This window comes from Cynara cardunculus, assembly GCF_001531365.2.
Source record: "Cynara cardunculus var. scolymus isolate 2C chromosome LG 5, CcrdV1, whole genome shotgun sequence".
Taxonomy (NCBI): domain Eukaryota; kingdom Viridiplantae; phylum Streptophyta; class Magnoliopsida; order Asterales; family Asteraceae; genus Cynara; species Cynara cardunculus.
This window is the reverse complement of record NC_037532.1, coordinates 36,673,978-36,688,307: the sequence shown is the minus strand read 5'-3', so window position 1 is coordinate 36,688,307 and position 14,330 is coordinate 36,673,978. Positions and strand designations below refer to the sequence as shown.

General features: G+C 33.9%; 1 protein-coding gene across 1 annotated transcript; it reads right to left on the bottom strand.

Moving 5' to 3' along the window:
• Positions 1-3,241: 3,241 nt before the first annotated feature.
• LOC112513065 (SUPPRESSOR OF GAMMA RESPONSE 1-like) lies at positions 3,242-8,913 on the bottom strand. Its single transcript, XM_025119188.1, has 7 exons — positions 8,843-8,913; positions 8,695-8,733; positions 8,374-8,506; positions 7,492-7,678; positions 5,897-6,570; positions 4,497-4,742; positions 3,242-3,390 (listed from the first exon to the last, which is right to left on the bottom strand). Exons 1-7 carry the CDS (start codon positions 8,911-8,913, stop codon positions 3,337-3,339), a joined length of 1,404 nt encoding a protein of 467 aa, XP_024974956.1. The 3' UTR covers positions 3,242-3,336.
• Between the last annotated feature and the right edge of the window lie 5,417 nt (positions 8,914-14,330).

The following is a 14,330-nucleotide window of genomic DNA, read 5'->3' as shown; positions in this document are numbered from 1 at the left end:
AATGGGGGTTATGTGGTAGAATAACGATGTGCACAGTGTGCACACCATCGGTACTCAACCATTCCCTTCACCAGATCTGGTACTACTCGAATTGCACAGTGTGCACACAATCAATTGTAGCAACTGGGAACCTTAAATCAACTATTAAGAACACAATCAATAACACCATCAACAATCTAATTCTTGATCTAAAACAATCATCCAAAAACCACAACCACTACGAACCTCTTCTTCTCATTATCAATCTTACGAGATCTCCTCCGATACTTGGAACTGAAATCCCTACAAGGCCTAAATCCTTCTCCAACCGGTTGCTGCCAGAACTCCGACGAAATTCTGGCCACTGAATGAGGCGACAACGACACCATTGTAGAGGTGGAGAAACTTACACAAAAGTGAACACCTGTAAAAACCCATTTGAATGGTATGTATATTTTTAGATCCCGATTCAACGTAGAACGAAGGCCGAGAGGGTAGATGGAGATGGAGGTTGTGTGACTAGAAGAACAATTGTTCACAAGATCTGGATTTATTGGTGGTTGTGTGAACTTTCTTTCAGAGTTTTTTTCTCACCATATTTAGGTTTTTTTATCTGAATCGACTACTAATAAAATATGTATTTATTTTTGTAGGAATTGTCTAAAATAGCCAATCTCCTCATCCACCTTCACTTTCTAGCAACATATTCAAGCAAATTCTCAAACTCGTTATTTTTTATGTAAATGTTTTTTTTATTAACCTGGATATCCAACCCGTTATGTGAGCCAACTAATTCCAGGGCGACCACCTGCTTTGTAGGTAGTCCGGAGTCACCGCATTTGAACCTCCGTGGCCACAAGGGGATTTTCGTTCCTTTTTGGATTTGAATCTGGGACCTCCAGACACTTTTGACCTTTGGAGCCAAGCTCAAACCAATCAGGCACCACCCTTGTGTAAATGTTTTACGTATTTGTATAAACAACATTTTTCTGATAAAAGTAAAAAAAAAAAAAAAATGCAATTGCCTTAAAATTGACTTGGAAATGAAAAAGTAAATTGGAATGGAGAGACTGGTTATTTCAGTCAATTTCCTTTTTTTTAGTTCATAAACATATAATTAAAAAGTTATTCACATTTTTTCTTCCAAAATAGAAATCAGTGTACATTTTGGATCTGTATCGTAAGCTTAACTTACAAGATCTTGAATTATATGATTATTATGAATAGTATTTATAAGACATCGTGATATACAGGTTTCTCTTTCTTGATGTTTTACGACAAAACGTTACTGTTATTTTTGGTGTTATGATCTTTACATGTAAACCCTTAAAAATATTGATTTTGCAAGGAAGAAACATGATAACTTGGTAAAGGACAAATGTTTTAGGGGTTGTTTGTTTACTTATTAATAGTTCTATTAAGAGACACCTCTTAATCATTACGAGATGAATCTTGTTTGGCAAAAAAAGTATGTCTATTAATGGTTTTAAAACCTTCTAAATAGTTTTGTATCATGTGCCTCCCTTAACAATTAAGCGCCTTAGTTTCATTGTAAACAATTACCAAACAGTTATATTTCATTTTCACTATATCATGAAAGTCTCTTAACCATTATGACTACTTAATCATTCTGCACGAAATCATTCTGCACGAAATCATTCTGCAACTTTCAAACAACCCCTTAGTTATATGTAGGGGTGCTCATGGGTTGGGTTGATCGGGTTGAAGACATTTGAACAACTCAACCCAATGTTTGCGGTTTGGAAAAATCTTAACCCAACCCAACCAAACCAAAGTACAATCCAACCCGTACGGGTTGGTCGGGTTTATATATTAAAATATTCTTTTAATCTTGAATATGTTATTTCTCTACTCATAATTTCTTTTTCATTATCAACCATTTGATACAACTTATCCATATTTCTTACGTATATCATATTCAGTTAATTTTCTTAATTTACATATATATGTTCACACTTACTGAACATATATATGAATAGATTGAAAATATATGTATATGAAAAGCATACATGATAGTGTAATTGTTTAATGTATATATTACTAGAAATTCAACAATCATATTAAATCCAATAAATAAAAGGATATCGGGTTCATCGGGTTGGGTTGAGTTCAAATAATAGTAACCCAATATCAACCTAATACCTACGGTTTGACAATTTTACAACTCTATTAGACATCGGGTTGGATTATTTCACGTTGGGTTGAGTCGGGTTGATCGGGTTTTTAAACACCCCTAATTATATACGAGAAAAAGAGTCGTATATAACAAATTTGAGAACTCCTATAAAATATTATTACGAGAGAAGATTTTTTATTATATTCTCATTAATGAATTTTTCTTAAAAGTAAATGTTTTACAAGAGGAAAATAATATATTTATTAAATATACTAAATATTAAAATAATATAATTAATATTGTAATCTTCAAAATTAGTAAATAGTTAAAATTGAATGTAATTTCTTTTAAATTTTATGTTATGATATTTTAAACAGTTTATTAAAAATGCTCTGAACCTTAATTTATTTTCAATGCACCTCAACTGGATTGGACAAACACACACATCGTGTGTATACTAAGACTTGGATCATGTGAGATTAGCTTAGAGATACGTGAGACCACGTTATTACATTTGAAACATTGTGAAGATAATCTTCATTTTGTTTTTGTTGTGAAAATTCGTTTTTTTTACCTTCACAACATTGTGCTTTGAAGTTGGGGTTGGGTTCACGTCATGAGACCTTTGAAACTACTTTTTTACACTTAAAACTTCACAGCACAACGTTGTAAAGGTTAAAAGAAGCCGAACCTTCACAACAAAAACACTATGAAGGTTACCTTCATAGCGTTTTGCTGTGAAGTTTTAAGTGTAAAAAGATGGTCTCACGGATCTCACAAAAACAAGCTGATCTCACGTATCTCTAGTCTATATATATATACATACACACACACATATACAAATACATAGAGGCTCATTCAAGGGAGAACTAACTAGTTTGTGGTAACTGTGATATCTAATCTCAACCACAAATCAATAAATAAATTAGTTGGTAATTTTGAATTAAAATTTTAATACAATGACATTTTAGGTAAATGATTGTTTGGATTTCAAATCTCTATATATATATACATATACATATATATGTATATATATATATATACACACACGTGGGACAAAAGAGTTATATCCGGACATACATTCAAGGAAGAACTAACTAGTTCGTGTTCTAGATTTAACGACTTACTATATACATGCATGCATACATATAGGAATGAATAACACAGAAATGGTGGTCTTAAACCTTCATACCAACACATTTAATTTCCATCCTCTGTGACTATAAGCAATCTAACCCGCCGAAAACACTATCTTGGGATGAAAAATATAACTCCTGCATCCAACATTCTTCAAAAATTAGTATACACATTATTTAACACAACATTTCGGCTTTCCAAATTATTGCCCATAAAACCAAAAGTACGTTGTTGTTCTTTTCTCTTTCATAAAACACTACAACAAGACGAGTCTTTTAAGACCTTCAATACTCGTTCTTGGGGTTTACTTGATCAGACTTTTAAGTTTTGGGACCAAGTAAGAGGTTGTTTACTTACGGCTTAATGATCTAGACAACTCAACCATACAAGAGTGTTTCTTTACGGCTTAATTGTTAAGCCATTAAGCCAAAATGGCTATACGGAATAAGGCAGGACCCTCACTTGTCCCCATTAAGCCATATTAAACCAGTTAATGCCAAAAACGCCCTAGAAATTATCCAACCTTCTCTCTTTGCCTCTCTTAAACAACAGTTTATTTTTATCCAGACAGACAACTTTATGAAACAAACAACTTAACCCGTATGAGGCTTAATGGAAGAGAAAAATAAACAACCACTTGTCATATTACAATTGTGATACAATAAGTTATTAGAACATGAAACAAGGAGATCTAACAAGTTTTATCGATCAAGTTAGTCAATCTAATATGACACAAGAAATAAATCGTCTAATTAGTTTTTTTCACAAGACACTTTTCGATCGAAAGTATCCATGTGAAGAAGCTAATAAGATGATTAATTTCTTGTGTCCTATTAAACTGTCCAACTTCGTCCATGGAATATCTTAGGCCGCTTAAATTCGTCATAACAACTTTTTGTAACGTCATTATATAAAACTCAAAGTTGTTGGTCAATAAACTCGACTTATACCAAGTATCTATTAGGTCGACCAAAAATTACGAGGTGTTCTAAGAGCACTTTCAACAAATACTCTACAATTTCTCTAAAGTAGGTAATTGAAGGTTAAAAATTTATAGAAAAATAGAAAAAAAAAAACAAAAGTTAAAATTTAAAAATAGAAGGTTTTTTGTATTTTAGAGAACAATATAAAGAATCGGTTGGAACAAAATAGGAAAAGATTCTATGAAATGAGAGAATATGTTGGAGGTGGACTAAAAAGCCCATTTTATCGTAGTGGAAGAAGAATGAGAGGCTAAACTTACCGTAAGGTCGAATTCTGGAGGAGTACCCACGTCTAGATTCTCGAGATCGATGGTTTCAAAACTTGTGTCTCTAGCAGCTCCTACAGCATCATCTGTGACGAAACTCGACCCAGGTATAGGGTGATAGGCATCGGCGTTATCTTGGCCGAAGAATGAGTTATGAAATGCATCCAAATCAATGGCTTGTAAATCGTCTTCCCGAGCCGGTAGCTTCACACCATCCTTAAGTTCAAACCACTCTGATTCCTAACCCAATATGGGAGAAAAAAGAAGTTAGATTGACGAAATTTATTATCCTATCGATTATAAAGATTAAAACTGTTATCTAGTTAACTAAAAAATGTCATAAGCACTTGTTCATAATATTGTCTTTAAAATAATTTATTTTGTGACTGGATAGTATATATTTGTGAGTACATCTCTTTCTCTAGGCATCATTAATAATTACTAAGTAATTTTCCATAAGAGTGCGTTTGGTATCCAGATAGGATAGGATAGAACTAGACAAGACAAAACAGTTGTTCAACGTTTGGTAAGAGATGTACAATAAATATAATTTAAAGAAGGAATAAAATGCAAAGAGGGAGACGTATTTTGATGTTTTAGAGGAGAATTAAGTTTTATTTTGAGGTTATACTTGTTTCATGGGATGGGATGGGGTGGGGTGGAACACGCCTATATGGAACAATGATCCCTATTATATTTTGTCTAGTGTACCAAACACACCCTAAAAGTCCACTCGAGAATACGTGGAACCCTGTCAAATCACTCTCCAAGATAGCCCTCAAGAGAGAAGGGTTCCAGTATAGGAAATGGTCCACGTCTAGCCGGTGTGGATCTTGACATGTGCTCTGATGGAGGCTAACTAGTAACAAATTGTCCTAGAGTGTCGAGAGCGGGATTAGACGGGTGAGGGGGCTAGACAGATACAAATTACCCCATGGTGTCGAGTCTACATAGTAGACCTTGACTCTCATACCATATATAAGGATATATGAAACCTCATTAGATGACATTCCAAAAGATCCCTAAAAAAGAGAAGGGGTTCAAACATCTATTGAAAAGAAATTGTCCAAGTCTAAGCCAATGTGAGACTTTAACACAGACCGGGTATACGAGGATGAGATGTACACAAACCTTTCTGTTACTCCAAGAAGTAAAACGCATTTTCAAAAAGAAAAACCAAGGGGTGTTTGGTTAGATATATTAAGCAGTAATTAACGAGAATGAAAATAAAAGAAACTATTTGGATTTATATAATACGATTATGATGGGTCTATTCCCCCATAATCCCAAATTTTCATTTCAAATTAAACTGGGAATGATGTCACTTCCATTTTCATTCCGCTGCCTTAACCAAGCATCCGTAAGAATAAAAGTACTATAAATTCGCTGCCAACCTGTGCCGGCGACTGGAGACGATAATCGCCCGTAGCATCCATACTTTTTCGGTTCACCCCAATATTACCCGCTTGTTCATCTGTTGCCGGGCAGTTTTTGGATACCAAACTAACTTCTACTTCCCCGGAACATAATTTTAGTGTGGCCGATTTCCCTTCTTTTGCAATAAGTTTCGCTACAACACCCGCAACTCTAGCTAATTGTCCACCCTTATCTTCGTATAGTACAGACTTTAGTGGCCGTGGTGGATCAGGAGCATCGGCCTTCGGAGTCGCTGGAGTTGCTGGACTCGTTACAGTGGTCGATGCATCCAATTCCACCACACGAGAACCCTTATCCGGGGACTGCTTTTTTGTATGATAAAATATCTTGGAAACCACATATTCACCATCCTTTTCATCTTCATCGGTCCCTAGATGGTATTGATGCATGACCCAGTTTATTTTAGAAGGTTTGGAACCCTCAACAGATGTCTGATAAAGAACCATTATCTTTTTGTATCCTATGTGGACTACATTCTTGAAGATTGCCTTTGTCTTACCAGTCTTATGCCAACGGACGTCCGTGGTCAAACTAGATCCATTGCATATCTTCCGACGCTTTCGTCTACCTCTAGTGTATGCGTTAGTGGTGCGGTAAAAGAAATGGACACTGTTTCCATCTTTTCTTGCACCTACAAAATGAATAAGGGTTATTTCTTAACATGTTATGGGTGAGATTTTGAACAGTTTTTTATGCGTTTTGAGTCATTCATAAACGTGTGTGAAGCCTTATCTACAACTTTAGGTTCAGAGGATCAGAATGTTAATTGTATATCTTTGGCCCTCTGGATGTATGTAACAGGACGGCAAAAAAAGATTGAAACATCCATGAAAATGATCATGAGACTATCTAAAAATCAAACCAAACTAATAAGCCCGAAGGTGGGTTTGGGGATGGTATGTAAGTAGTGACGGATCTAGAAACTTAGATGAGCGGGGGACTGGAGTATCAAAAAGAAAACCCAAAACCGAATAACTCACCCGAACCAAAATGTTGTTTCGTGCTATTCGGTTTGCGGGTTAAACAAGTTTCGATTTCAATTATTTTTTAACCATATCAGTTAACCGAATAGCAAATTATCTTATTATTTTATATAATTTTCTTTTAAATAAATCAGTTTGAGGATAAACAAAATTAACGTTAGGTAAATTGATTTGTCTTTAAGCTAAAAGACAAAAAAAAATTGAGATAAATTTAATAAAACCATAACCAATTGTAACATGGTTGCAAGAACTAACAATAACAAAACATATAATGTGTGGGGGATGACTTTCAAGTGGGGGGAGCAGGGGGATTTTTGTCAAAACAGACTTTGTCATTGGGGAACGTCGTAACTAATTGGGGAACCGAGTACGTAAGAGTAAACCACAAATTTCTTTTACCTAGATTATTTAAAACAAATGATCTTTGACCGGTGTAAGTGAGCACATAAGCTGACTTGACCTCTACTATCAAACAGTAAAGCAGTTTGTTTCCATGAACCCCGACTTGGTGAGAAGTATACAGAATCAAAAGAAAGTTTCCCCAAAGAAAAAACTGAAATTCAGCTCACCAGGAAGATTTTCAGGATGTTCATAGCATATTCCTTCCTCCACATCAAGTGTGGGGATGAACTCGTCCACATATGGGTGTGGCTTTTCATTCCCCACTCCACATTTGGCTGCTAAATGTTCCAACAGCTCAACATCGGATGGATCAAACTTCACTCCAATGGGTAGCCCAGGCCACTCGATTGACACCTTCACAAAGAAACATATAATAGAAATCAAACTTTTACTTGTCAAGGCAAAAGACATCAAAATACAACAATTTTGATTTAGTCCCTATTTAGTGTAATAGATCAATTTTGTTTCGTGTAACGAAGTTTCAATTTTTGCACTTATTTTGACTAACTCATTGATCTTGTAACATTCGAGTATGAATCAGTGGTGGGCTTAGGAATTTCTTCGAAAGGGTTAAGGTAAATTGACATTGGGAAGAAAATTAGATTATAAAAAAATAATAACATCAAAATGGGGAAAGAATTAACTAAAAGTGTTGGTGTAGTGGTAGTAATGTTTAGAATTGTACTTGAATGCTCCTAAATATAATTTTGATGTTAATATTTTCAGAAATAGCATTAGGCGCTTGTGTAAATCCCTGGGCCAGCCTTGGGCCTAAAATTAAAATATAAAAAAAAGTGTATTTTCACCTAAAAGATTCAAAACCATGTATATAAAGTGCTAATCCAACCATCGTTTATAAATTTGGTTTCAATATATTTAAGAGCACCCATCAATATCAAATGGGTGCACCTTTCAGCCGATTAATTTTTTTCTCTCTTGCAATAATCAAGTGCCTAACGTGAATACCCGTATATGAAATAGTTACGAAAGGGTGACAGCGGAGGGGACATTACATTCCCAATGTTATCAATTCTGAAATATTTTCTTACATGGCTGTTATCAATTCTGCAGCTGCATTGTGGACATTCCCAATTTGCTCCACAATCCTGGATTTGAAGTGCTGAAGGAAGCCCAGATGTTTTTACTTTCCTTGCAATAGCTCTACCATCAACAAGCCAACTCCTGCAATTTTCAAATGTCAGGCTAGAGTTGGTCACAGAACAACCTTTCAAGGAGGAAGATTAAGACAGCATAAATCATCACAAAAAGGCAACAGCTGCAGAGTACTCTTTTAAGAATGTTAAATAAACTAAACTCCAGATCAATATGGCTGGATGCTTCCACCTATGGCTCTGATGTACCATACAGACCTTTTAGACAGCAAAATTCCAAATGATCCACCTACTTCTCTATAAAGAAACGAAAATAGGTTAACTTAAATACACCCTTTCAAACAGAAATCACCAATTAACTACATTTCTTCTTCTTCAACATGATCCCAAAACTTCTTCCAACTACCTATCAAAACTATCATGCATGATCTTCCTCCATGTGCAATCATGCTCCAAATAGCCAAAAGTTTGAACCATCTAATTTTACCCCTGCTATCTATACAGATGCTAAATGGTATGTGTCTATGCTCGTTAGATATATAGAACATACCATTTGTAATTTGTTTACGGCTTATAAAATATGCGAAGCCCCATCAGATAAGCAATAAAAAGAGAGAGAATTCACAACGCTTACTTTGATGCCTAACACAAGGACACTCCGCTCGTGCTCCTCACCCGAGGAGCACTCCCTGCTCTGAGATAGATAAATGTTAGCAAAAGAGCCCTAAAGGAGAGAAGGGGGTTCCAATACATATGGAGGAAAAATGGTCCAAGCTAGCCGATGTGCAACTCCAACACAACCCTTCCTACAGAGGCTAGCTAGACGGACACGAATTTTCCATGACTGTTGAAAGGGGGATAGACGGGTGAGGGCGCTAAGTCCAGATTGCCCAAAGTGTCGATTCTTTAGAGTGGTTGACACCATATGAGAATCTGTGGATCCTCGTTAGATTACTGTCCAAAACAACCCTTGAGGAGAGAACGGAGATTTCAACTTATGTAAAGAAAAAATGGTCCAAGTCTGCCCGGTGTGTGGGACTTTATCAGAAACACAAAATAAGGTTATCACCAAACACAATTGGTGTTCTAATTGTTCACAATTGTTTACTATAGCAAACAGTTTTCATGGACAATGAAGAATGAAATTTCCTTGCTATTTTCATGGAACCAAGCTAGGAAGTCACTGCAATGCTGCCTCAACCTATAATGCAGTCACAAAATAAGATACTACTACTCCACAACCACGCACTGAACCCCAATATCCACACTGATTCAAAAAAACTTCTCGAACCATTCAGCTCAAACTAAGTGATGCAATATTTCAGGCTGATATGAAACTTGCTTTCCATTTTAGTACTGAACTTCAATAAAGGAACCCCACAAGCAGAAATTAAATAAATCAAGTATACATAGTCACAAACATCTACATTTGAAACAATCCAGATATAATAGCATAATCACAGACTCATATGTACAAATTTAGCCGACATTTACAGACATCAAATCGTAGAAAAATGAAAAACAATCAGATAACAGTTAAAACACACGATCGGAGATCATACTACATTATCAAAATCCCCCGTTATTGAGATTTGAGATGATGATCGAATAAACAGAAGTAATGCAGCATTTCAAGTGCCCAAAATAGAGATTCGATCGATATTGACTTCCATTTTAGTCGAGGAACTCGACACGCAGAAGTAAAATAAATCAGAGTATACACTGTGAAAGAAACATGCACATTTGCAACCATCTGGCTTAATAGCATCAAAGCAGGTAAAGAAGATAGAGAATCATCAATTTACGTAAACAATTAAACACAAACTCAATTCACATCGTTATCTGGAACTTCACCTACATCAAATCCTAGAAAATGAAAAAAAATCCAAATAACAGAGACGATCGGAGATCGTAATCATGATCAAAATCCGCCACAAAAGCATAATTTAAAAGAAGAAATTAAACGGCCGGATATTAACTACTAACTTCGCCATTATTAGAAGAATGAATTGGAGGACAATCGTCGATCGATCAAACTTTGATATCTCCTCCCTGTTCTTCCACCGGAGTTAGCTCAGAGCGAGAGAGAGAGTGTGTGTGAGTGAGATGAATAGAGATATATATGAGCGGGAATATGAAGCCGTGTTGCAGACCAAGAAGTATGTTTACCGAACCTGAGGTTCGGTAACAGCTTTTTACTTGTACTTTGGCCACCATATTTTTGTGATTTTACAGTTTGGCACCTCATGGTTTTAAACACACTTTGTATTAATCAGGTTAATAAAAAAAATATATAATTATGTATTATTTGTTTTTATAGATTATATATAAATAATGAAATTCAATTTATTTTAAATCTTATAAACGGTTTGACAGTTGTTGAATGATTTGGTACAAAATAATTAAGAGACTTTTATGATATAATGCAAAATGAAATATAATTGTTTGGTAATTATTCAGAATGAAATTAGGGTGTTGAATGATTAAGAGAGACCCGAGGTACAAAATTATTCAGAGAGTTTTATAACCATTAAGAGACAGACTTTTTTTTGTCAAACAAGATTCACATTTTAGCGATTCAAAAATTGTCTCTTAATGAAACTATTAAAAGATAAACAAACAATCTCTTGTAATGCAAACCAAACACATCAAAGATTCCAAAATCTTCTGGAAATCCAAATTTCTCAAAAACATTTCGTAAAAATCAAACATCTGCTTAGTTATATCAGTATTACATATTTATATTGTTACAACTGTGAAAAATATATACAATTCTTTTTAGAGTTTTTGACTTTTGATTCCTTATTTTAGAAAAAATTATAAAGAAACTTTTGGAAATGTTATTTAAGAATTTTTTTATACAACCTTAAATGAGATTTTAATTAAATGCATGTCTTTATGGTTTTATCATGCATATAAAACCGTTTTTTCTCGAATAGTTCAAGAAGTCATTAATTTAATTAAATGACCTAAGATTTAGGGGCTATTTATCAGTTGCTGAATGGTTTGATACAAAATGATTAAGTGGTCGGAATGATTAAGAAGCTATCATGATATAATGCAAATAAAATATAATTGTTTAGTAATTATTTATAATGGAATTAAGGTGTTGAATGGTTAAAGAAGGCTCATGATACAAAATCATTTAGAATGTTTTAGAACCATTTAAGAGGCAGATTTTTTTTTTTGTCAAACAAGATTCAACTCTTAACGATTCAAAAGACTGCATCTTAATGAAACTATCAATAGATAAATAAAACACCTCTTAATTGTCTCTGTCGGAGAATATTCATTGTTTGGACCAAACTTTATACCAATTTTTATGGTTTTCGTGTTATCCGTTGAAGATGTTTTTAGGTATAAACTTGTTGGGTTCCAAATGTAAAAATTTATGAAAATTGTGGTCAAATTGAAACTTTTGAAACCTTAAGGGTCAAAAGTCGAATTTAACATTTATCATCGTCTTATAACACCGACCGAACCTAGCTCCGAAGCTGATCTTGTAGGAACACTGTAACAGTATTTTTTGCTTTGGACAAATATAAAATTACTAAATAATAACTGGAAATGCGGGTCCCACGTAAGACTTGCTCGCCAAGTAAGATTACATGGCAACATGAAAGCGTGTGCTAAATGGAAATTTGAGTTTTTATGCTTAATATTGTTTTAAATTTCAGAAATATGTTTAATGAGTGGTTTTTATTTATAAATCAATTAATCCAGATATTTATCGATAGATACAGATTTAGGGGTTATTTGTTTAACTCTTAATAATTCTATTAAGAGGCAGTATATGAATCGTTAAAAGATAAATCTTGTTTGGCAAAAAAAAAAATCTGTATCTTAATAGTTCTAAAATTCTCTGAATGATTTTGCATCGTGTGTCTCCCTTAACCATTCAGCGCCCTAATTTCATTATAAACAATTACCAAACAATTATATTTCATTTTGCATTATATGATGAGAGTCTCTTAATTATTTTGACCACTTAATCATTTTGCACCAAACCATTCAACAACTATCAAACAACCCCTTAATAATTTTATATAAAAAATGAATATGTGGATACGTTTCATAAAATTATCACTCGTCTATTGGTTAGTTTTTTGTTTTCTATATATGAAATTCACCCAAATAGAATTGAAACCTGAGACCACGGTAGGAGAAAAGTCATGCAAACCAACTCCATCAAAAAAAAATTATGTCATTATTGTATTATCGAAATATATATGGTTGCACATAACAAAATGATATGGTGGCATCTTTCCTAACCCTATAATCTTTTACACTGTGACGGACGAACCAAATGGTGGCCCGTGCCATCGATTGATGTAGAGTGGGTATGTCCCTATTTATGGAAATGATAAAGGTTCATTTATTGTGATTTGAATATTTATGAAAGATAACCAAAGTATATTTATTATGATCAATGTTTTATATTATGAAACAACTAAGAGCCATTGAATCAGATATTTATTATGTTAGATGAACGGTTGAGATTGGTTTGTATAGTTTATACTAATAGCTAGTTTGTAAATGAAAACCCACCTCTATGTATTTTGTGCAACACTATACCGAGATATGACATGACTGAGTGAGACAAAATGTATTTTCTTTTTTCCTTTATGCCGCCAAAATAGGCAGAACAAAATCAAGAAGATGAGACAAGATTAATAAATTACTAAACTGCCCTCAACAAAATTAAAACTCTAAAATACTGCACAAATTCAAATGTCGTTAATATTACAGTATGTCGATGTCAATTTATATGGGCGCAGGTACAACTCGATCGAAATTGACTTGCCTATGAATAACATTGTCTATTCAAACATGTGAAAGTTGGTTTTTAAACCAAAATACACAAAAGTTAACTGAAACAACCTAAATTTTGTCAAGTCACTGAGTAGATCGAGCCCTTCATTGTCCCCATCTGTTGGTTGTTGCCTTCGACGAGTTCTTCCAAAACTCATAACTCCTCGAGTTTGTAAAAAACCCGTTTAATTCGGTGAAGCCGTCTTATTTCATCATAAATTTTTAGTACTGTAATTTGATTATTATTTTGGTACTCCCTCTGTCTCAAATTAAACGACCATATTTTTATTTTAGTTTGGCTCAAAATAAATGACCACTTTTAAAAATAAGTTTCTCACTTTCACATTCTACCCTAATAGGCATGATAATAGGGCGGGATGGGGCGAGTTTTCTAATCCCGGCCCCGGTCCCCGGTGGATATGGGAATTAATATCTCGTCCCCGATTTATTTTCTAGTCAAACCCCAGTTAAACCTCAATCCTCGTTCCCAGTCAAGAGTTAATTTTAGAGAATAAATAATATATATATATATAGAGAGAGAGAGAGAGAGAGAGAGAGAGAGAGGGGATGTTTACTTTTCAAACCACGTTACTTGTACAATGCTCAATCAACCAATCATAATTTTTCATTTTGTTCATTTGTTTTGTAACTATGAGAGATTGATTAATCATTTTTATTGTGGAGGGTGTTAATCATGGATATTATCATCTTTATTATTTTAATTTTAGATAAATACATGAAACAGTTTCATTAAAATTTCATTAGGTATTATATAAAACAATTTCATAATCATATATGAAACAACTTCATCAAAAAAAGTATTATAAGAAACAATTTCGCAAGATTAAACAATGAAATCCACGGATGAGACTGGTTTGCATGGTTTATACAAATTAAGTAGTTTACATTTAATCTTTCCTATATACATATACACATATATATATACTAGAAGAGTACTCGCGCAATGCAGCGAGATACATCGTGTTTTTAATATTTCATTTTATTCTTTATCTCAGTCGATGTTATAATATGACTTTATGTGATTTTGAGAAAGCGATGATGTTTTTATTTTTGAATAAAAT